At 41.9% G+C, this 26,053-nt stretch overlaps 1 protein-coding gene across 1 annotated transcript; it reads left to right on the plus strand.

The window, feature by feature from the left end:
* The first annotated feature begins 18,573 nt into the window (after window positions 1-18,573).
* Window positions 18,574-20,786, plus strand: LOC124646536 (protein FEZ-like). The gene is made up of 3 exons (XM_047186641.1): window positions 18,574-18,820; window positions 18,911-19,185; window positions 19,897-20,786. The coding sequence occupies exons 1-3, from the start codon at window positions 18,574-18,576 to the stop codon at window positions 20,539-20,541; spliced, it is 1,167 nt and encodes a 388-aa protein (XP_047042597.1). The 3' UTR covers window positions 20,542-20,786.
* Window positions 20,787-26,053: the final 5,267 nt, after the last annotated feature.

A 26,053-nucleotide genomic window follows, 5' to 3' on the forward strand; every position in this document is an offset into this window, starting at 1 on the left:
AATTTCAATAAAGTTGTTGTCGTTGTTTTAGTTTAAATTTAGTTAACGTATCTAGTTAAATTTTAATAAAATCATTGTCATTGTTTTAGTTTAAATTTAGTTAAAGTAATCTGAGGAAGACTTATCTGGGGTGGTGGAATCGACCGAGGAGGCAACGACCAGAAAGGAAAGAGCCTCTAGGGAACTCTTCGGAAGCTTCTCGAAGATGTCTTAGATGGCCGGTCGTCTTAGACATCTTCGGAAGCTCTGCCCGAGGGAACTCTTCCCGCAAGAAGGACTACCTCCCGGAAGCTGCCAGCTAGTATACACCCAACAACCAGTAGCTCAGGGTACAAAAGGAGGGGAGAATAGATAGAGCTTCCCGGGAAGTTTAATGCATTATTACACATCACCAACAACATCCCTATCTAGTCTTCTGAGTTTTCTTCGTGTGTGTCCCATTCTTCTGATTGCGATGAAATCATGGATAATCTTCATTATTTAACACGATGATTGGGTTAGTTTTCACCTTGAAGGGTGGAATATCATCAAACTTATTATAATCTTCTAACATGTCTACTCCCACGATGTTTCTTTTTCCTGAAAGAACTATGTGTCGCTTTGGCTCATCGTATGATGTGTCCTCTTGCCTTTCTTTTTTCGGTTTGGTAGACATGTCCTTCACATAAAAAACCTGAGCCACTTCACTGGCTAGGACGAATGGTTCGGTGTCGTACCCTAGATTCTTGAGATCCACTGTAGTCATTCCGTACTGTGGGTCTACCTGTACCACGTCTTTCAGGTTGAACCATTTGCACCGGAACAAAGGGACCTTGAAAGTAGGTCCATAGTCAAGTTCACATATCTCCTCTATGTATTCATAATATGTGACCTTCTTCCCATTGTCCTCTGCTGCATCAAAGCGGACACCACTGTTTTGGTTGGTGCTCTTTTTTATCTTGGGCGATCGTGTAAAATGTCTTTCCATTTATCTCGTACCCTTGGAAAGTCGATATAGTCGAAGATGATTGCTTGGCTAACAAGTATAGTTGTTCTTCATCGGTGCCATTAATGAGACGTGTTTGCAACCAACCGCCAAAAGTCTTCATGTGTTCTCCATCAATCCAATCTTAACGTTGCTCCGGGTATTCCGAGCGTAAAGTATTCTTATATTCCACTATATACGAGGCCACCAAGTTGGAATTATGTAGAACTGTGTAGTGTGCTTGAGTGAAAGAATGTCCGTCCATACACATTGTTGCTTTCTTTCCTAGCGCGCCTTTTCCACGCAGTCTCCCCTCATAGCGCGATTCAGGAACACCGATCGGCTTAAGGCCAGGAATAAAGTCAACACAAAACTAATTGATCTCCTTTGTTCCATAGCCCTTGGAGATGCTTCATTCTGGCCTAGCACGGTTATGAGCATATTTCTTTAAGACTCCCATGAATCTCTCAAAGGGGAACATGTTGTGTAGAAATACATGACCGAAAAGGCCAAACTCTTCAACTAGGTTTACTATGAGGTGCGTCATAATATTGAAGAAGGATGGTGGGAACACCAACTCGAAGCTGACTAGACATTGCACCACATCCTTCTATAAATTTTGTAGATTTAGTGGATTGATCACCTTCTGAGAAATTGCATTGACGAACGCACATAGCTTCACAATGGGTACTCGAACATTTTCCGGCAGAAGCCCCCTCAATGCAACCATAAGTAATTGTGTCATAATCACGTGGCAATCATGAGAACTTAGGTTTTGAAACTTTTTATCTGACATGTTTATTATTCCCTTTATATTCGACGAGAAGCCAAACGGGACCTTGATGCTACTCAGGACTTCAAAAAAGATCTCCTTCTCTTCTTTGGTAAGAGCGTAGATGGCAGTACCTTGATACTTCTCTGGATTCAGGTTGTTTCCTTCGTGGATACATTACTAGTCCTGCCGTGTATCTGGTGTATCTTTCGTCTTCCCATACACGCCCAAGAAGTTTAGCAGGTTCACGCAAAGATTTTTCGTCACATGCATCACGTCGATTGCAGAGTGAACCTCTAGGATTTTCCAATAGGGTAGCTCCAAAAATATAGACATCTTCTTTCACATGGGTACGTGTCCATCAACATCATTCAGAACAGATTATCCGCCAGGACCCTTTTCAAAGATCACATTTAAATCCTTGACCATATCATATATAACATCCCCAGTAGGGCGAGTAGGCTTCGTTCGGTTATCTGCCGCACCTCCGAAATGCTTTCCTCTCTTTCTTACATGATGTTGTTTTGGAAGAAATCGACGATGCCCCAGGTACATGATACGTCGCAAACGTATGTATAATTTCTTATGTTCCATGCTACTTTTATTACAATACTTGAATGTTTTATACATACTTTACAACATTATTATACATTTTCCGGCACTAACCTATTAACAAGATGCCGAAGTGCCGATTCTGTTTTCTGCTGTTTTTGGTTTCAGAAATCCTAGTAAGGAAATATTCTCGGAATTGGACGAAATCAACGCCCAGGGGCCTATTTTTACACGAAGCTTCCAGAAGACCGAGGGAGGTCCGAAGTGGGGCCACGAGGCGCCGACACAACAGGGCAGCGCGGCCTGGCCCCTGGCCGCGCGGCCCTGGTGTGTGGGGCCCTCGTGCTGCCACTTGACCTACCCTTCCGCCTACAAATAGCCTTTTGTCGCGAAACCTCCTGTACCGAGAGCCACGATACGGAAAACCTTCCAGAGACGCCGCCGTCGCGAATCCCATCTCGGGGGATTCAGGAGATCGCCTCCGGCACCCTGCCGGAGAGGGGAATCATCACCGGAGGGGCTCTACATCATCATGCCCGCCTCCGGATTGATGCGTGAGTAGTTCATCCTTGGACTATGGGTCCATAGTAGTAGCTAGATGGTTGTCTTCTCCGCTTGTGCTTTCATTGTATTAGATCTTGTGAGCTGCCTAACATGATCAAGATCATCTATTTGTAATGCTACATGTTGTGTTTGGCGAGATCCGATGAATAGAGAATACTATGTTAAGTTGATTATCAATCTATCATATATGTGTTGTTTATGTTCTTGCATGCTCTCCGTTGCTAGTAGAGGCTCTGGCCAAGTTGATACTTGTAACTCCAAGAGGGGGTAATTATGCTCGATAGTGGGTTCATGCCTCCATTGAATGCGGGACGAGTGACGAAAGTTCTAAGGTTGTGGATGTGCTTGTTGCTACTAGGGATAAAACATTGATGCTTTGTCTAAGGATATTTGTGTTGATTACATTACGCACCATACTTAATGCAATTATCCGTTGTTTACAACTTAATACCGGAAGGGGTTCGGATGATCACCTGAAGGTGGATTATTTAGGCATAGATGCATGCTTGGATAGCGGTCTATGTACTTTGTCGTAATGCCCTGATTAAATCACATAGTAATCATCGTTGATATGTATTGAATCTTTATTTGTCAATTGCTCGCCTGTAATTTTTTCACCCAGCATGTTAGTTATCTTATTGGAGAGACACCACTAGTGAACTGTGGACCCCGGTCCTTCTTTTACATCTGAATACATTCTATCGCTTTTCTCGTTCTTTGCAAACAAACACCATCTTCCACTCGATATGCTTAATCTTTTGTTTTCAGCAAGCTGGTGAGATTGACAACCTCACTGTTACGTTGGGACAAAGTACTTTGATTGTGTTGTGTAGGTTCCACGTTGGCGCCGGTTTCACTGGTGTTGCGCCGCACTATATTCCTCCACCAACAACCTTCACGTGCTTCTTGGCTCCTACTGGTTCGATAACCTTGGTTTCTTTCTGAGGGAAAACTTGTCACTGTGCGCATCATACCTTCCTCTTGGGGTTCCCAACGGACGTGTACATCTACGCGCATCAAGGACTGTTTTTCTGGCGCCGTTGTCGGGGAGATCAAGACACGCTGCAAGGGGAGTCTCCACTTCCAATCTCTTTACTTTGTTTTTGTCTTGCTTTATTTTATTTACTATTTTGTTTGCTGCACTTAAACAAAACACAAAAAAATTAGTTGCTAGCTTTACTTTATTTACTATCTTGTTCTCTATATCAAAAACACAAAAAAATTAGTTACTTGTCTTTGCTTTACTTGTTTAGTTTACTCTTTGCTTATTTCATCATGTTTCCTCCTAAGTACACTCTAAAAGACATACCGGTAGGCCGAGGGTCTATAATTGGAAGAGATAATATAGAAGATTTTTTCACTCATGTTAGTATAGCTGAGGATTTTGAAGATAGACACTTGGTAGAACTTGCTCCTACTTATGAAATTGTTGTTGCTTCTCTAGTACACATGTTGGAAATTAAATTTGTTAATCTTAATCCTATAATTCAGCATATGTTTCTTACACTCTCTGATATGGATGAAGGAGAAAAGAAAAATTTTGTCTTAGAAACTCTTCTAAAAGAATTTGGCAGTGTAGCAAGAGAGGCTAGAAAAGTCTTTACTAAATATAAAATGCTTGGTTCTTACACTAACTTTGCTAGTATCCTTAAAAAAATGGATATGGATAGAATTAAGTATACTAATAATGTTAATGATGGTAGAGAAATTAAGGCGCCAATACCTAGTAAGCTCCTAGGGATGTATGAAGCTTTGGAAAATAACTATGCTTGGCTTGTTCCTGAAAATTTGTTTGATGAGAATAGCAAGCCTAAGAGTAATGAAAAGGGGGCCTCTGAAACTTACATAGATAAGATAACATGCATTGTGGAAGAAACTTCCAACACCCCTGGAGATAATGTTGATGCTCCATCTCTTGATGTTACTTGATTTGCACTTTCTGCGCCTAGCTGAAAGGCGTTAAAGAAAAGCACTTCTTGGGAGATAACCCATGTTTTATTTTATTGTTGAGTCTTGGAAGTTGTTTACTACTGTAGCAACCTCTCCTTATCATGTTTTTGTGCCAAGTAAAATTTCTATGCTAAAGTTGATGCTATATTTGGGATCGCTGCGCAGAAACAGCATTGCTGTATGTCACGGATTCTGGCATAAGTTTCTGTAAAAAAATCAAAAAAATCTGCAAATTTACGAGCGTGATCCTCAGATATGTATGCAACTTTCATTAGTTTTGAGTTTTTCCATTTGAGCAAGTTAAGTGCCCCTTCCAGATGCATCTTTACAGACTGTTCTGTTTTTGACAGATTCTGTCTTTTATTTCGCATTGCCGCTCTTGCTATGTTGAATGAGTTTTTTTGTTCCATTAACTTTAAGAACCTTTGTGCAATGTCCAGAAGTGTTAAGAATGATTGTGTCACCTCTGAATATGTGAATTTGTGGTTATGCACTAACCCTCTAATGAGTTTGCTTGAAGTTTGTGTGAAGGAAGTTTTCAAGGGTCAAGAGAAGAGGATGATATACTATGATCAAGAAGAGTGAAAGGTCTAAGCTTGGGGATGCCCCGGTGGTTCATCCCTGCATATTTTAAGAAGACTCAAGCATCTAAGCTTCGGGATGCCCAAGGCATCCCTTCTTCATCGACAACATTATCGGGTCACTTCTAGTGAAACTATATTTTTATTCCGTCACATTCTTATGTTCTTTACTTGGAGCGTCGGTTTGTTTTTATTTTTGTTTTGTTTTGAATAAAGTTGGATCCCGCCATTCTTATATTGGAGATATTACGCTCCTCTTTTTCTTATGGAACACTTGTGTTCTTAATTGTGCTTTAATGTTCATGGCGAAAGCTAATTGCTTCGTTAGATTCCTATTTGGTTGGAATTGGAAAGTGCTGCATATGGTTTGGTAATTTGGCAATTGTTTGAGCTCTCATAGATCATGTTTAAGCTCTTGCATCATGTAGTTTAATCTATTAATGAAGAACTACTTGTAGAGCTTGTTTAATTTGGTTTGCATGATTGTTCTCTCTAAGTCTAGATATTTTCGGGTAAAGTGTTTGAGCAACAAGGAAGACAGTGTAGAGCCTTATAATGCTTGCAATATGTTCTTGTGTGAGTTTTGTTGTACTCTGTTCATACTTGTGTTTGCTTCAAACAACCTTGCTAGCCCAAACCTTGTGCCGAGAGGAAATGCTTCTCGTGCATCCAAACACCTTGAGCCAAACTCCATGCCATTTGTGTCCACCATATCTACCTACTATGTGGTATTTTTCTGCCATTCCAAAGTAAATTACTTGAGTGCTACCTTTAAAATTTCATTCCTCTACCTTTACAATATATAGCTCATGGGACAAATAGCTTAAAAACTATTGCGGTGATGAATATGTAGTTATGTGTCTTAATTCTTATAAGTTGCTTGTTGAGCGGTAACCATGTTTTTACGGGGACGCCATCAACTTTACCTTTGTTGGATATCATGTGAGATGCTATGCATGTTCGTCTTGTCCGAAGTAAGTGGACTTCATGATCAAATGGTTTGAGTATGCATATGTTAGAGAAGAACATTGGGCCGCTAACTAAAGCCATGTATCATGGTGGAAGTTTCAGTTTGGACATACAACCTCAATCTCTTATGAGAATATTAACTATTGTTGAATGCTTAAGCATTAAAAGAGGAGTCCATTATCTGTTGTCTATGTTGTCCCGGTATGGATGTCTATGTCGAGAATAATCAAAAGCGAGAAATCCAATGCGTGCTTTCTCCTTAGACACTTGTACGAGCGGCATAGAGGTACCCCTTTGTGACACTTGGTTGAAGCATATGTTATGCGATGAGAATCCGTGTTTCCGAGCTAAGTAGGACAAGGTGCGAGCACTATTAGTACTCTATGCATGAGACATGCAACTTGTAGGAAGTATTATGCATAGCACATATGAATTATTACTACCGTTGACAAAATTGTTTCTATGTTTTCAAAACAAAAGCTCTAGCACAAAAATAGTAATCCATGCTTCCCTCTGCGAAGGGCCATTCTTTTACTTTATTGTTGAGTCGGTTTACCCACTTCTTTCTATCTTAGAAGCAAACACTTGTGTTAACTGTGTGCATTGATTCTTACATGTTTACTTATTGCACCTGTTATATTACTCTATGTTGACAAATATCCATGAGATATACATGTTACAAGTTGAAAGCAATTGCTTAAACTTAATCATCCTTTGTGTTGCTTCAATGCATTCTACTTTGAATTTATTGCTTATGAGTTAGCTCTTATGCAAGTCTTATTGATACTTGTTTGAAAGTACTATTCATGAAAAGTTTTGCTATATGATTCATTTGCTTAGTCATTATCTTGTTAGCAATCTTTTGTTCAGATCACTCCATTCATCTCATATGCTTTACAATAATGTTGATCAAGATTATGATTGGTAGCATGTCACTTCAGAAATTATTTGTGTTATCGTTTACCTACTCGAGGACGAGTAGGAACTAAGCTTGGGGATGCTTGATACGTCGCAAACGTATCTATAATTTCTTATGTTCCATGCTACTTTTATTACAATACTTGAATGGTTTATACATACTTTACAGCATTATTATACATTTTTCGGCACTAACCTATTAACAAGATGCCGAAGTGCCGATTCTTGTTTTTTGCTGTTTTTGGTTTCGAAATCCTAGTAAGGAAATATTCTCGGAATTGGACGAAATCAACGCCCAGGGGCCTATTTTTACACGAAGCTTCCAGAAGACCGAGGGAGGTACGAAGTGGGGCCACGAGGCGCCGACACAACAGGGCAGCGCGGCCTGGCCCCTGGCCGCGCGGCCCTGGTGTGTGGGGCCCTCGTGCTGCCACTTGACCTACCCTTCCGCCTACAAATAGCCTTCGTCGCGAAACCTCCTGTACCGAGAGCCACGATACGGAAAACCTTCCAGAGACGCCGCCATCGCGAATCCCATCTCGGGGGATTCAGGAGATCGCCTCCGGCACCCTGCCGGAGAGGGAATCATCACCGGAGGGGCTCTACATCATCATGCCCGCCTCCAGATTGATGCGTGAGTAGTTCATCCTTGGACTATGGGTCCATAGTAGTAGCTAGATGGTTGTCTTCTCCGCTTGTGCTTTCATTGTATTAGATCTTGTGAGCTGCCTAACATGACCAAGATCTTCTATTTGTAATGCTACATGTTGTGTTTGGCGAGATCTGATGAATAGAGAATACTATGTTAAGTTGATTATCAATCTATCATATATGTGTTGTTTATGTTCTTGCATGCTCTCCGTTGCTAGTAGAGGCTCTGGCTAAGTTGATACTTGTAACTCCAAGAGGGGGTAATTATGCTCGATAGTGGGTTCATGCCTCCATTGAATGCGGGACAGTGACGAGAAAGTTCTAAGGTTGTGGATGTGCTTGTTGCTACTAGGGATAAAACATTGATGCTTTGTCTAAGGATATTTGTGTTGATTACATTACGCACCATACTTAATGCAATTATCCATTGTTTACAACTTAATACCGGAAGTGGTTCGGATGATAACCCGAAGGTGGATTATTTAGGCATAGATGCATGCTTTGGATAGCGGTCTATGTACTTTGTCGTAATGCCACGATTAAATCACATAGTAATCATCGTTGATATGTATTGAATCTTTATTTGTCAATTGCTCGCATGTAATTTGTTCACCCAGCATGTTAGTTATCTTATTGGAGAGACACCACTAGTGAAGCTGTGGACCCCGGTCCATTCTTTTACATCTGAATACATTCTACTTGCTTTTCTTGTTCTTTGCAAACAAACACCATCTTCCACTCGATACGCTTAATCTTTTGTTTTCAGCAAGCCGGTGAGATTGACAACCTCAACATTACGTTGGGACAAAGTACTTTGATTGTGTTGTGCAGGTTCCACGTTGGCGCCGGTTTCCCTTGGTGTTGCGCCGCACTACATTTCTCCACCAACAACCTTCATGTGCTTCTTGGCTCCTACTGGTTCGATAACCTTGGTTTCTTTCTGAGGGAAAACTTGTCACTGTGCGCATCATACCTTCCTCTTGGGGTTCCCAACGGACGTGTACATCTACGCGCATCGTACCTTCCTCTTGGGGTTCCCAACGGACGTGTACATCTACGCGCCGGTAGAATGTATTCGAGATGTAAAAGAATGGACCGGGGTCCACAGTTCACTAGTGGTGTCTCTCTAATAAGATAACTAATATGCTGGGTGAACAAATTACAGATGGGCAATTGACAAATCAAGATTCAATACATATCAATGATGATTACTATGAGATTTAATCAAGGCATTACGACAAAGTACATAGACCGCTATCCAGCATGCATCTATGCCTAAATAATCCACCTTCGGGTTAGCATCCGCACCCCCTCCAGTCATTAAGTTGTAAACAATAGATAATTGCATTAAGTATGGTGCGTAATGTAATCAAAACAAATATCCTTAGACAAAGCATTGATGTTTTATCCCTAGTAGCAACAGACATCCACAACCTTAGAACCTTCCGTCACGATCCTGCATTAAATGGAGGCATGAACCCACTATCGAGCATAAATACTCCCTCTTGGAGTTACAAGTATCAACTGCCAGAGCCTCTACTAGCAACGGAGAGCATGCAAGAACATAAACAACACATATATGATAGATTGATAATCAACTTGACATAGTATTCTAGATTCATCGGATCCCATCAAACACAATATGTAGCATTACAAATAGATGATCTTGATCATGTTAGGCAGCTCACAAGATCTAAAAAATGATAGCACAAGCGGAGAAGACAACCATCTAGATACTGCTATGGACCCATAGTCCAAGGATGAACTACTCGTGCATCAATCCGGAGGCGGGCATGATGATGTAGAGCCCCTCCGGTGATGATTCCCCTCTCCGACAGCGTGCCGGAGACGATCTCCGAATCCCCCGAGATGGGATTGACGGCGGCGGCGTCTGGAAGGTTTTCCGTATCGTGGCTCTCCGTACACGGGGTATTCGCGACGAAGGCTTTAAGTAGGCGAAAGGGTAGGTCGGAGGAGGAGCACGGGGGCCCCACACCATAGGCCGGCGCGCCGGGGCCCGGGCCGCGCCGCCCTATGGTCTCGGCCCCTCGTGGCCCCACTTCGTATCTCCCTCGGTCTTCCGGAAGCTTCGTGGAAAAATAGGACCCCGGTGCGTTATTTCGATCCAATTCCGAGAATATTTCCTTACTAGGGATCCCCAAATAATCATGAAACATGCAAAATAGATGAAATAACATAATTATCATCTCCAAATACGAAATATATCAATGAATAACAGCAAATTATGATATAAAATAGTGATGCAAAATGGACGTATCAGTTACCGCGGCAGAGAAAGTGCATAAATCTCTGCCGCGGCAGAGAATTTAGGGTTTAGGTTTTAGGAGGGGCTTAGGGGTATCAGACCGTTTCATCGTACGAGGATCGCGTCGATGCACCAGAAACGCGTTTGGGTTTAGGTAGTACATGAAGATCAAGGTGATGCATATCAACTTGGTGCATATAATATAACACATGTAATTGCATAAGATCGTAAATTAAGTAGTACATGCATGAAGATCGATCTTCATGCATAGTGGTACTCTCCGAGGCATACTATCTATTACATGTAGCATAGTGGTACTCTTCGAGTCAAACTATATATTACATGTAGATCTTCATGCATAGTGGTACTCTCCGAAGGTAGGTATGACGTCCCGAAGGAAAAATCCCGCCACTTCCTTGCCAATTGCTTTGAAGCGGTGCTCGATTGACATCATGTCCCGCTTTCTTGCCAACTGTAAAAGAATGAGATACAAATAAATACATGAGCTATGTGTGTGTGTGTGTGTGTGTATATATATATATATATATATCAAATCACAATCAAACAATTATGACTGAAACTCAGCACAACTTATGGTAACAAAATAAATTTGCGAATATTGTTTTCGTACCTCTCTATTTCTTTGATTATTCGTTCTCTCGCTGACAATTCTGTGAAAATAATGCATGCCAGTAATGAAGTCAGGATGGCATCGGTCACCGTACATCCATTGTCGATTCATTTGCAATATATAAGTATATCAAAAATCATTAATTACACAATATCATGGATATATGAGTGACCAACTTAATTAATATTCAAGTTCATCACATAAAACTAAGTTTTTTTATAAAAAAGAAGAGGCTCACTGAGGTGGTGCCGGTTAGGGGACGACGTTGGCGATCGACGGCGGTGAGGACGGGGACGATACTAAAACCTACACATCATACTTTAATTTGAGCTCAAATTGCATATAAAAAGAATGAAATCCCTAACTTAGGTATTTCATTGTACACCTTGCTAGCACTAGAAAAATAATACGAGTTAAACTAGTAAAGAAATGAGCTAAATTAGGAACGCCGGAAGAAAGGATGATATTGCTAACCCTTGGATAGATGGGTGTCGTCAATCTTGATAAAATGGTGGAGAAAAATGGAGATTTGTTGGAGTGTGAGAGGTGCAAAATATTTTGAAATGTGAGAGGAGAAGGAGAAGTCAAAATGAGATGCAAGGATCGGGCTGAACAAATAGGGCAGGCACCCTTTAGTACCGGTTCTTCAGATGAACCGGTACTAAAGGTGCAGCTCTGGCCCCACCTCCGCCTCAAAATTGGACGGAAATCCTTTCGTACCGGTTCGTAACACGAACCGATACAAAAGGCCTCAACGAACCGGTATTGATGTTTCTCGGCCGCCTGAGAAAAGCAACCGGTACTAATGCACCCTTTAGTACCGGTTCGTAAGGGAACCGGTACTAAAGGCTTAGACGGATGCCCATTTTTCTACTAGTGAGAAAACTCTAGAAAAAGTAGAGCTAACAACTCCCGCTTTCATTTGAGATCTTAAGGGAGAATAAGGCTAAATCTATGTTGGATGGTGTGGGCTGGGTTTACCATGACCTCTCCAACGGATATTAGAGTTCCCTAAGAACTTAAACTTGGGGATAGATTATCATGTCTTCATATCCTTCTATTTTGGTTAGTTTTTGCCCATTAGTTATTGTTATCTTGTACTGCATCTTATTGGATTGTTCATCTAGTTGTATGTATGTTCATCTCATCTACGATTATCACTAAAAAACATGACATTGACTAAAACTTGTAGCCTCCTCTACACCTGTATAGGTGCGATCTTTGATCCTACATACTTAATTATATGAGGAGACGGCCTGGTGTGTTCAGCTCCAAATTTGCTACTTATGGTCCCTTTTTGGTCAAATATATCATATATATGTATGTGCACATACTAGACGACAATACTGGATTATTTTCAGAAAATATTATATTTTTATGTTAAGGATACAACTAAAACAAGGATTGATGTATGGTTTTTATATATTAAAAGGTTATTTTAACAAGTGATAACCATGAAAAACGCTACCGGATGAGTATAAAAAGTGCTACTTTTGCGGCTCTAGGAGAAGACTCGGCATTGTCTCATGTCCTCCGGTGAGTGCATTTTTGAAACATATTTACCTTATGTTTTTGCATGTGTAGTGATACGATTTTAGTATTTTTGAAGCTCGCGCATACTTTTTATGCTTGTTTCCAAAAAAATCCCAAATTATGAAGGTATGATGAACATATCATTTGGAGTTATCATCCTGGACATAAATATGATATTTTGAAGTTATAAAGTCATTTAAAGGATTTTCCACGCACCTGGGTGAAAGGGTAACACGAGAAGGCAACTCCAGATGGTTTCATGACCGGTGGTACAAGCAGGTCCTGCTCGTACCGCACGCATGTACAATGTGGAACCGCCTCCGGCTTGTCCAATACATTCACCACCCGAAGACAGATCTGAGATCCAACATTCAGAGCTACCACAACTCGTAGAAACCCCACCTTTGGAAGGGATCTGGAGGGAGGAACTTGCAGAGGGCATCATCCTTGCTGCTACACAGATTGTTGGAGCTCAAGACATCATCACAATAATCATCAAACGCTACATCTCCATCTCCATCACCATCATCATTCCCGTCTAGTTTACCCCCTTCTTGTTGTAATTCCAATTTCTGTTGTGGGATTTGCACTTGAGTTCATCCATATATTCGTATACCATTCATATGCCTATGATGATGTTGTTGATTTTCTCTATGTGTTTACCTTGTTATTGGGGATATGGAGAAGCCCTAGCAATATTATGATTTCAAATAAAGATGATCTATAATTTTAGTTCTTGATAATGTAGTAGTTTTTTCTCTAGAGAGTATATGAAGTGAACCATGTAATATTTCCCAACGGGACTAGAGAGTAAACTATCATTGGTCATGTGGTAGTATGTATGATGCTGATAAATATCAAATATATCAACTTTTTCAAGCATTTTGCTCAAAGATTTGCTCTGGAATCTCACCATACTTGGATAAAACTGCTGAATCTGAAGCTGTTTTTAGCAAAAGTTTTGTTTTTGTCAGTTCTCGCTGGAAATAAAATCAAGGAAAAATATCACGAAAGTTTTTCACCAAATGAGGGGACCTAGAGCTGTGGATCATGAAAGGGGAGCCACGAGACCTAAACGAGGCTAGGTGGTGCGCCCACCAGCATAGGGCCCGCCACTAGGGCCCATTTCGCCCTCGGGTGTCGTCTCGCCTCCCCCTTCACGTGGTGCCTTATATACCCTAAAAACCTACCTTGCCAGAAGCACGAAACGTTTCGCAAAACAGAGCACCGCCAAGACTACGATTTTTTTTGGGTTAGATTGATCATGCTCTCCACCCCGGAGAGAGGGATTTCGAGGGCTTCTTCATCAGCACCGCCACCAACGTCATCACCAACAACCATGGGCTCACTCTCCATCACCATGAGTGAGTATGGATGTGATTTGGATGACGTTGATTATGTAATCATCCATATGTATCGAGATTTGAGGTGTTTATCTTGACGATATTCATATATGAGTGTTAATACACATTTGCTATATTTAATGCTTGTTACTAGGACCCGAGTGACATGATTTCAGTACTGAAAATATATTGTTTTATTATATATATGATTTTGATATCTATTTGCAAGGTGTATTGCTTATTATTATGTTGACCCTGCATCCCTAAGGTAACACATAGGAAAAACAAGGGGAATATGTGATAGTTCGAGGATATTGTGTGTTCATGAAACTTAATGCTTTGTTCCAGACTATTCGAAAGGATAGACCTTAACTGTTTGTAGTTCCAAGTTGGCCCCGGTAAAATGGGCAAGCAGGATAAAAAATGTTATGCAAATTCTCTTTGTTAGTATGCATAGCTACATTTGGATCACACACCTACACACAACTGAATTAGAGATGGATGCTATGTTATTTGGATTACATTATATGGTCAATATCATTCATACAACACCCCACTACTACCTCATGCCTACGCTTTTAGCCACTGAAAGTTACATAATTCTCTTCCGGTGAAAACTGAAAATCTACTGCTATTGTTTACTATTTTCTCATTACTATTTGAATCAACTGCCACTTTCTTTGTGATTTTATTGTTACACCGGTGTGGTTGAGAGTGACGTCTTAATTGCTAAAGTATTATTACTATTCTTTTGCTTCCCTTGAGTCGAACTATACATTTGGGTAATACTTCCCATTGAAGATTTCAGCGTTCCCCTATATTTGTAGGCATCAGATGCTAAGTGACATAACGGGTCGGCGTGCTATTCACATGGGTAGTGGGGTAAGAAGGGATTCACTAAGCTTGTATCAATATCCATGGGAAAACCCTTAATTGTGAGGGATCGGAGTGCCTTACTTACGATCATTGTAGTGGTTATTCAAAATGAAATAACATATGCCTTTTTTTGATCATCTTATTATGGATCCCTTCCCATACATGCACAAGAAGGACAATATAGACTCATATTATATCACAAGTAGTATCAATACTAGTGGTGGATCCTACACTCCCTAGCTAAGAACGCCTTACTGCCTTAGCCTTCTTGTAGTTTCATTATCTTTTACATAGAGATGGTCTTTTTGTTTGCACTTTTTAGTTTTAATTATTAATCTTTCATACACAAGACTATTCTCTAAAAAAACATCCGTACTTGGGATCAAAGGCAACTTACAAGTATCATTTGGTAAAGGTAACGATGGGCATAAAGACCTCTACCAATAGATCTCCATGGTTCAATACTCTTACTTTTGAAACTAGCTAGAATACACATGTGCACTTGTAGTCATCATCCTCTTGCTTGTCGTGTGTGGTTAAATAGTTCATGTTACTTTCAACATACCCTATCCGACTAACATAATGAATATGCCAGGTAATCGGTTGAATGAGGTTAGTAAAATATGTAAGGCTCTAATTAGTGTGAGAGTTTATGCTTCGAGTTGGGTTATCTGAAAGTATCACAATAATATTACTTCTAGCAAGACAACAACTTCCCACTTATGTAGTTTGATCTCAAGATTACCCATTGGATCTTTTGTGGTTATATCAGCACCTTGTGGAGTGCATGAACTTTTGGTGCAACCATTTAGAGATTTACCGCTCAAAATTTGTTGATATTCAATACAAATGGCGGGAAAGAAGTATAGTTCATGATGCATACATGCTACATATATTTTCATTGTACAAGTTGAAATCTTAATTCACTTTGCGCCCTTTGTAAGACTCTGGAATGAAAATTTGCAGTAAATATAGACATGTGCATCGATTGATGCACAGGTCGGGATACCCCCTTTCTCTATAGAAATAAATAAGTCCACCACCAGACATGAACCCAACAAGCGCATCCATGGGAACATGCCATTTTTTTGGTCACACGGTATAACTAAATAAGACAAATATAAAATCATGATAACTAGATGTGGTAAATTTTGTACCCACATTTCTTAGTAAATCGTGGATGCATAGTTCTTGAATAAATTGGACAATACCATACAACAAGAGCAAGGGTTCCTCATAACCATCACACTATTATCATTTTATGAAAACCACTAATATACGAGCAAACTTTTATACATAACCAAAATAGACGGTTCTAATATGGTTTAGCGATTATGACAAACCTCAAAGCTGTTTTGACTAACAATTGGTTAGATTTGGGCTGAAATGTTATTGGTCCACTTACAGACCATTTTTTATTTTTTGGGCTTTTTTGCAGTTTTTACTAGGATGTTCGACTGTCAGCCAAATTTGAAGCTTCAAATTTGAAAACTGATTTTTTTGCTATTTTTACTTTGGTCATTAAAGGCTTAAATTATAGCAGTCTGACCAAAACATAAATGACTATTTTCTGGATCATTCTCAAAATATTCTTGAGCCTCAAATTTTCAGCTAAAGTGGTTGTTGGGAGCAATTTCACTCCAACTGTGGTAGTTATATGCAATTTACTCATTTTAGTCGACCGTGCGTGTCTTTTTATTTGTCCGTGGCTTAACTTTTTTTTCCATGGTTTAAGTGTACATGTTAGTTAGATCTGAAACAGTTGCCCGAGAGAGAGAGAGATTTGTACTTATTTAGATTTTGACTCCACTCAATGCGAAAGGCAAAGAAGAGAAAAGAAAAGGCAGCATCTAGCTAGCTCATGATACAAAGAATTTATATCACATCGATGGATCAAGCGATCGATTACCAATCGCACCGCTAAATCATGAACTCCGGCCGCGCTCCCACGCATGCATGGACCACCCCCTGCAGTGCCCACACATGAGCGCCTCTCCACGCGTGTATGCAATGTATGCCTGGAATCACAGTGAGTTGGAATGTCACACAGTTATTAGCTAGGTAGTAGGAGTACTCACAGTGTTGCCTTAATATCTCCCAGAAAGATATATGTATTCCAGAGAGATATTATGTTTTTGATATATACGAAAAGGGAACATTATCCTTCTTCTTAACGGGAACGGGGAAGATAAAAGTCGTGTAAAAGACCAGACCGAGAAAAACAGGACGACTAGGCAGAGGGTGTGTAGATCATAGACGAGAAACACAAGCATCCATCTCAATCACATTCCGGGAAGGGGCAGCCGCCCAAAGTTGTTCTCATCTCGGCTGGTCTTTTTCCCCTCTTTAACTCCCTTTGTTGGTGACCACTTCTTCCCAAAAGGTCACTGCTGCCGTTTCTCGACTGCCGATCGAATGGTTCCCCGCCATGTCCAAGTGTCTATCCGGAAAATCAACCAGTATAGTTGCCTTTGTCGCAACCGGCCGGCCTGGCCTACCTACCTAGTTGGATCGATGCTGTGTGAATCTACGTTTTGCAAAATTCATCTGAAAATCCTTCAATTCAGGGTAGTGCTGGTTAAGTGGATTAAATAGCTTAAGAGCATCTCCAGTCGTGTCCCCTAAATGACGTTTGGGGGACCGCGGACAAGAAATGGGGAAAAAATCTGTCCAGTCACGTCCCCTAAAGAAATGGGAGACTAGTCTCTACCGGGGACGTCGGACACAAAAACAGCGTCCATATGCATGTATGCAGCCCCTAGTCTCCACATGCCATTCTCTTTTCCCATACTTTCTTTCACCTAAGTTTTCCATATGGGGTGGTCCCCTCTATTAAAATGCATGCATCCGAATGTTGTTTGAAAGACGCGGTTGGGAAGGACCTTTTTTTTTACAGATATTTAGTCTCTTTCGGCCCGGTGCGGTCTCAAACGTGTCTCATATCGTTCGTACCGGACGTTTTTTGAGAGACGCGACTGGAGATGCTCTAAGAAGTAGCAGAAACCAAGTTGATTTGTTCGGGTTCTAAGTGATGGGTGACGGCTCAGCTTATTATCTTTTTTTTTTGGAATCTTGCAAAGGAATTCCAGCTCAAGACCAACAAGTTTGTCGACCTAGCTAAAGGAACAAACGCCTATATCACATCAGTAGGAACACACATGCACCTAGTCTAGTAAATTCAATTACGAGAAGGTAATTTTTTTTTTGCGAAACATAGTATAATTGTAGATGCTCACACATGCATACATTTATCTCTATGAACGTACGTACGCACACCCTACCCTTACCGAGCGCCTGGGTCCAAGAAATTGATCCAACGGATTTTGAGATTGACAAAGTCACCACTGGTATCTCGCTATCGACGAGAACGTCATCTCCCACTGAAAGAATATTCTTCCTTTATGAGACACCAAAGTATCAAATCTGGGTTTAAACTCTAGTAGGCAAGGGGTGTCACTGCCCTCGTAATCATCCAACCACATATTGGTTCTCGAAAAGGTAATGAATTTGTACAAACTAATATATATAATTTCCACATTCCTCCTAAAATTTAAATTTATTTCCGTAGTATACATTCACACTAAGAATTGCATGAATGATCTTCTGTGCAAAGCATGCCATTGGAAAAAGTTCCATCATTATGTGTGTAATGCATACTACTCTACTTACTATATATATATGGCACTAGAAGGTTAATACTCTTTATTGTAACCTCGCTCTCTAGCTAGCCATTACCATGTTAATCAGTATATATAGTTCAATCCAAGTCTCATTAGCCAGAGTATCATCATTAACCAAAGCCTCCACTCCAGTATATATCGATGGTGCAAACACCACTCTTATCTCCTATCTCCTCCCCACCTACTTGCGCACCCCCAAATTATTTGCCTTTCCCCAGCTATCTCTGCTTGCCCTAGCTAGCTTTCTCGCCGGCCAGCCGCCGCCGCACCGTGCGCAGGCACGCTATGCGGGCAATTGGCACGGCGAGGGAGAGCCAGCAGCCATGAGCAGAGACATCGACGAAGGTAGCGCTTCGGCCGCGGCTGGAGCAGAAGGAGGAGGGGGAGCGGGCGACGAGGCAGCCGTCGACTCGCACGAGAACGATCTGGTGATGCCGGGGTTCCGATTCCACCCGACGGAGGAGGAGCTGATCGAGTTTTACCTCCGGCGCAAGGTGGAGGGCCGGCGCTTTAACGTGGAGCTCATCACCTTCCTCGACCTCTACCGCTTCGACCCATGGGAGCTCCCCGGTAAGCACTCGCACATATAAACCGCTCAGCTCAGATTAATCTCGGGTTCTCGGCCGACTGTGGTCTTATTAACATCTCTTGTGATGGTAGCAATGGCGGTGATTGGGGAGAAGGAGTGGTTCTTCTACGTGCCTCGGGACCGCAAGTACCGGAACGGCGACCGGCCGAACCGGGTGACCGCGTCGGGGTACTGGAAGGCGACGGGGGCCGACAGGATGATCCGCGGCGAGAACAGCCGGCCGATCGGGCTCAAGAAGACGCTCGTCTTCTACTCCGGCAAGGCCCCCAAGGGCGTCCGCAGCAGCTGGATCATGAACGAGTACCGACTCCCGCCACCCACCACCGACGCCGATCTCTTCTACAAGGTAATTTAGTGTGTGATCTTGGGGAAATTAGCGAGCTTATTAGACTAGGGTTTTTCAGTGGCCAGACATTGGGAAATTCCTAATCGTCGCTTTTGATTGGTTGGTTTTTGTTTGGCAAATTCATGCCAAGCTAGCTATATATTCGCTGGTATATATTCATGTTACTATACATTAATTTCATCTGCTACTTGTCCACCGCTAGCTTTTGTTTGTTGCCATGATATACATGAACACGTGACATGCTTTCTTTCTCTTACTTTTCAGATCTATGAGCTTAGGGTTTGCTTTTAGCTCCTTCTTTTTGGCATACATATGGGCATGTACAAAAGCTAGCCTTTTGAATTCGGAATTCCTCTTACTCCTAGATACCACTTGCATGTCCTGCAGACTGTAAATAAACTATTTGCATGTCCAAGTTAAATAGTCAATTTAGTTCCCCTTTGCCAAAATCCTCCACTATACTCTATTCAGACCCGACATTAACTGAAGCATTTAATTTCCCACCTCAGTTCATATGAAAAGCATGCACTCTATTCATCGGTCCTCACTCAATTTACTGCAACCTTCATCTAAGATGTTTGGTGGAGTAATTTTTTTAGATTTGACATGCCACGGTAAATATTGAATTTCCTAAGTGTCTCAGTCATGCATTCGTGCTTGCTTAAAGTGGTTAATCCGATTTAAGTTTCAGAAAATGTCTCATGCATGCAGTCGGAGATCTCGCTCTGCCGCGTGTACAAGCGCTCCGGTATCGACGACGGACATGGACGGCCCTCCTCCAGCAACGCCCAAGCAGCCTCGGCGAGGCCGGGCACCTCACGCGCCATTATGGAGCCGGCCGGCCGGCTCGTGTCATCACCTTCTTCCGCGCCGCTGTCACCCACGCAGCAACCCAGCTTCCACGGCCTACTCGGCCAGGGCGACTGCTCGTCGACGCCGTTACCACCCATCATGGATCAGGTCGCCGGACGCAATGCTTCTCAGTTGCATCCACTGCCCCTGCCGCCGCCACCACCTCCGAGACCGTGTGGCTACGCGACGGCGATGAGCTCGACAGCTGTGGTTGCGCCGGCCCAGAACGCGTGCACGTACTCGCTCATGGCCATGGCAGACGCAACCCTGATGGGCAGCAGCTCCACGCCAGGAGACGAGCTTAGCAGGCTGGTGGGACACAGCCAGGCCTACACTAACCACCCGGACACGGGCGGCCACTTCCTCCCGACGCCGCCGCAGCCGCAGATGGCGCCCCTCGGCCAGCTTCCATTGTCACCCGCCACCGTCTCCGACAAGCTCTGGGATTGGATTCACCCCGACACCAGCGCCAGCAGGGACTACGACAGTTCTAGTTTTAAGTGACTCCATCACTCCACTCTCCAACCAAGTTAATGCAGCCTCGAGAGGAGGTTGCATATGCCAGTGGGCAGTGGCACTGTGCATAATTCGTAGGTTCTCACAGCTGCCTATGTTAATTGATCCGCAGTTAACTCTGAAAACCATCAACCCTAGACTTTTATTATACCATTTCACCACTCATCCACATTTATATGTCAAGTGGTATATATGATAAATTACAGATATATATAGCACTGAGTTCAGTTTAAGGTCTTCAGTCTAAATGTTCTGCAACATATCATGGTTTAATTGACTCAATCTGATGTGTTTAACAACTAGTGCAGCTAGTGCACTTCGACAGTTACTCAAAATCTAAGCCTTTGGTAACTCCTTTTAAGGGTTAATCTGCATGGCACATGAAATAATAATGTCTGCATGATTGGAGGGAGACCGTTGCAGCAGGGGTTGGTTCTATCTGCATGCATGCATCAGTGGAGGGAAGACTTGCAGGTGCGGTAGGTGTCAGGTAAGGTGAGGATTAACTGGATTGTGCATGGAATGATTCATGTGATTATTTCAGCAGCTTTTGCTCTTGCCCTTTTGCTTAGTGTTTCGCTCATTGCTGTGAGACACTGGCTTGAAAAGGTGAAGATTATATAGGGCCATGCATCATATACATGCATGCTGCGTACCATAGGTTTTAGTTAGTCGGTATCTCTCTCTACAGTCTGTATCAATGTTCCACGGAGTACAGTATGTTGTAGATGTGAGGGCCTGTACAGCTGAGTCTTCTACTCCCATCTAGATGCAACTTCCAGCTAATTCACCCGAGGTGACTGCAGCAAAGAAAATGATGCCCTCCTCAAAAAATAAAATTGGTGTCTACTTGTTATATAATTTATCTTTTGCGGATATATTCTTTGGTTTTTGTATGTCATGCACACCCTCTAAACATCTATTGTTATGATATAGTACCCATACTATAGTTACTAGTTACAAAATTGTTATTAGCTAGTCAATATATAGGTCACACTCCTATATATATAACACAATGTTAGTAGTGCACACTTCGAAATATGTTTTTTTGATAGAGGGGGCATATACACTCCTATTCCCACAATGTTTTAAGTACATATATGTGCTTGTACCGCATTCTAGCACCAATATAGGTTTACAAACAAATTAATAAATTTTTACATTAATGATAGATGCATCTACTACACAAAGTTTTAAATGAAAGATCAACTATCACAAATGTATATACAAAATGTCAGAACATATATTTTTCTAAGCAAAAAAATAAGAGTAAATACTAGTTTATATGTCCAATTTTCACATTTTTAGATGGACCACCCTATTTAGTAGATTTTTATACGGATGACTCCATTTTGTGATAACTTTGGGAACAGCCCACATAGTGGGTCCCGGTTGTTAAGTACATGTGTCATCCACCATCACAGGTTTTTCCCTTGTACTTATTCCTAATTTGCCGAGACCAATGATGACCGCAAGTGCAGATCTATATTATAGCTAGTTTCAAAAGTAAGAGTATCGAACCACAGAGAGTTATTGGTAGAGATCTATATGCCTCTCGTTACCCTTTACCAACGTATACTTGAAAGTTTCCTTTGATTCCAAGTAATACTATTTTGAGAGGATCACGTTTGGTGCGAAAAAGTAATAATTAAAAGTAAAGAATGCAAACAAAGAGACAATCGCTATGTAAAAGATGATGAAACTGCAAGTAGTCTAAAGCGTTCTCGCGGAACGTAGGATCCACCACTAGCATTGGTACTAGTTATGATATAAGATGAGTTTATATCATCCTTCATGTAGGAAAAGCTCCATAATAAGATGATCATAGATAAGTCATCTGATATTTCATCATGAGTAACCACTCCAATTAATGATTGTAAGAAAGCCACTCCAATCCCTCTCAATTTAGGGGTTCCCCATTGATATTGATAAGAGCTTACTGAATTAATCCGTATCCCCATTACAATATGAATAGCACGCCGGCACATTATGTCACTTAGCACCGTACATACTAGCACATGACCAATGGTAGTTTCCTCTTTAGTACCGTAGGAAAATATTACATGGTGCACTTAATATAATATCTAGAGAGAAAACTAGTACATGTTCATGAACTGAAATTATAGATCATTTGTATTTTACATCATAATATTTCTAGGGTTTCTCCGTCTCCCGAGAACAATGTAAACTACTCACACATAGAGGAAATTAATAATATCATCATAGACATATGAATGGTATACAAATATATAGATGAACTCAAGTGAGAATCCGCAATGAAATTGGAATTACAATAAGAAAAAGGTGCACAAGATGGGAATGGTGATGGGTGATGGACATGCAGCGGCTGATGATTCATTGGCCTCCAATGATTCATGTAGCCCCTGCAAGTCCCCCCCCCCCCCCAGATCCCTTTTGAACATGAGGTTTCTACGAGTTGTGGTTTCTCTGAATGTCGGATCTCAGATAATTGCCCTGTATCGTAATTGCAGGGTTGCAAAAGTTCGGGAATTTTTCGGTGGAAGACCGAGAAGTTTCTAGAAGGTTCCGGAGGGGCCACCAGTGGGCCCATGACCCCGGGAGGGGCCACATGAGCCGAGGGGGTGCAGCCCAGCCCTAATGGGCTAGGCGCACCACACCATCAAGGCCCAGGCCGGCCAAAACCTAGGGTTTTGGGGAAGGCTTGGGGGCAAGTTTCCCCCCTTCCTCTTTGGCCGCCGGCCCTAGGACTTGGAGGAGGGGCCAAGGCAACCCTGGACAACCTCTCCCCTATATAAAGAGGGTAGGGGGCAGGGGCGCATCCCTCCCTCATCATCCAACCCTAGCCGCCCCTCTCCTCCTCCACATACAATCTGCACCGGCTTGGCGAAGCCCTGCAAAATCTTCTCCTCCACCACCACCACCACGCCATCGTGTTGCTGGGATTCCGAGGGGATCTACCACCTCTGCTGCCCGCTGGAACAGGGAGAGGAAGGACTTCATCGACACCATACGTGCGACCGAGTACGGAAGTGCTGCCGGATTGCATCACCGGAACGATCGTCTACATCAACCACGAGATCTGATCTCGTTAAGGCTTTGGATCTTCGAGGGTTAGTCTCTCTTATCTCTCGTTGCTCCGATATCATAGATTAGATCTTGGTTTTTCCATAGATTGGATCTTGGATTTATTCGTCTTTGCGGTAGAATTTTTTTTGTTTTCCATGCAACGAACCCATCAGTGGTATAAGAGCCGTGTCTATGCATAGATTTGTTGCACGAGTAGAACACAATGGTTTTGTGGGCGTTGATGCGTTTGTTGTTTCTTGATTTTCGTGTACTTTGCATCTTGCGGGATGGGGGGTGAAGCGGCCCGGGCTAACCTTACATGACCGCGTTCATGAGAATTGCTCCACGCTTGATATGCAACTTGTATTGCATAAGTGGCTCAGTGGATGTCAGTTTCTCCCACCATAGTTAAGATCCAATTTACAATCTGCACTTGACAACACTTGTATCAGCGTTGCAGTTCTTGTTCGTAGGTAGATCGGATCTTAGTCGAAAGCCCCAAACCACGTAAAACATGCAAACACTTTTTAGAGGCGTCTAACTTATTTTTGCAGGGGCATGTGATGTGATATGGCTATGTGATAAGGTCCTCTCCGCTATGGAAAGTGTGTTCGGCTGAATGACGTCGTCAAATATTCCCAGTTGGTTAATGTTTATATTTACATGCTCCATGAAGTCACGTCTTGCACTACATGAGATAGCCTAAACACAATTAGGAAATAAACAACCATTAGATCAAAGATACAAGTCAATGCAACTATATATATGAACAACTAACTAATTGGACTAAAACATACTGACATGGTTTTATTGTTCTCTTTGAAAAGTATGACAAACTTTTTGTCCATGCACCTATATTGTCCATAGTCTGCGCACTGATTCATAAAAACCATTTGTTGCATAACGGTTGGGTTATATTAACAATTATAGCATACAAATCTATTGGACCCAAAAATGAATTTCAAATAAGGCCTCATATTTATATTGGAACCAAAAAATCGCAGAAATAGGGTGAGCGAACCAAGTACGATGTGCACAAGATTTATATTTGTGCATATGACAAGGTTCGCTCACACCACCCTACGATTACTACCCAAAAAATTTAATCATCGGCCATTACAAACGTAGCATACAAATCTGTGTAGCATACTATAACAAACATACAAATATAGATAACTAGCATACAAATCTATATAGCTAGCATACAATATATAACATACAAATATCATACAAATATATAGAGGTAGCATAGAAACTCATAGAAATCTATATAAGTAGCAAAAAAATCTATATAGGTAGCAAACAAATCTATATAGGAAGTAAATCTATGTCGTACGGTGGGCGAAGGTGGAGGTGGCGGCGACGACCGGTCGGGGAAGGCACCGGCGGCGGGCGTTCACAGGAGCCATGGCGGCGCGAGTAGGGGAGATGGCGGCAGTGCGGGCGGTCGACGGCGGGGCGACGCGTCGGGGAAGATGAAAACAGTGGTGCGTCTGGGAAGGTGGCGGCTCGGGTTGGCTCGGGCGGATTTGGATCCAAAATGAGAGAAACATAGGTAAGTTAGTAGTCGCGTGCCCACACGGCCAGCATGTTGCGGATAAGATAATAGCCGCATGCGACGTTGGGGCACGCTGCCAACAATCTTGCCCCTATGATCTCCCTGTTGTGGATCTAACCCTAAGACGAGCTCCTTGAACATGTCTTACAAGTGCTAACTAAATGCTATAAGCATAAGACATCTTCGAGAAGCTCTGTCATAGAAGCTTCCCATGATCGATCGATGATTTTTTCCCTAAATTCTGTGTTTTGAGAGAGTGTGACAGGGGTACATGCATATATATATAACACCTAAATTGGTGCGCTTACACTATGATGACCAACAGAAATGGGGTGAGCGAACCAAGTACTATTGGACCCAAAAATGAACTTCAAATAAGGCCATCTCTTATTTCATCGTGAATAACCACTATGATGACCGTCAGCAAGCCACTATGATCCCTCGGAATTAAGGGTTTCCCATGAATATTGATGTGAGCTTTCTGAATCTCTCATTTCCCCTTGAACCACATGCATAGCACTGTACATACTACCAATCTTTTTTCTCTTTATCATTGGGAATTGAATCATGATTGGTTAAACTTCTCTCCAATTCATCTTGCGGAGTACTAAAGTAAATTGCAGCCAATTCTACAATAGTCTTTTCCTATCTTATCAAAGTTTTCTTCTCATAAGGTAGCTTCTTAAAATGGTTGAATTCAAATATCACTTCTTCTTCTTCTGCAAACTGTAAAGAAATGGTTTATTTCCTGTTATCAATGTTAACTTTGGTGGCAGCATAGAAAGACATGTCTAAGATAATTGGACAACAAGGATCTAAATACATATCAATAATATTAAAATCAATGGGATAAACAAAAGGTCAAACTAAAATATAAGTATCACAAAGGACTCC

Source organism: Lolium rigidum, chromosome 4 (genome assembly GCF_022539505.1).
Source record: "Lolium rigidum isolate FL_2022 chromosome 4, APGP_CSIRO_Lrig_0.1, whole genome shotgun sequence".
Classification (NCBI taxonomy): domain Eukaryota; kingdom Viridiplantae; phylum Streptophyta; class Magnoliopsida; order Poales; family Poaceae; genus Lolium; species Lolium rigidum.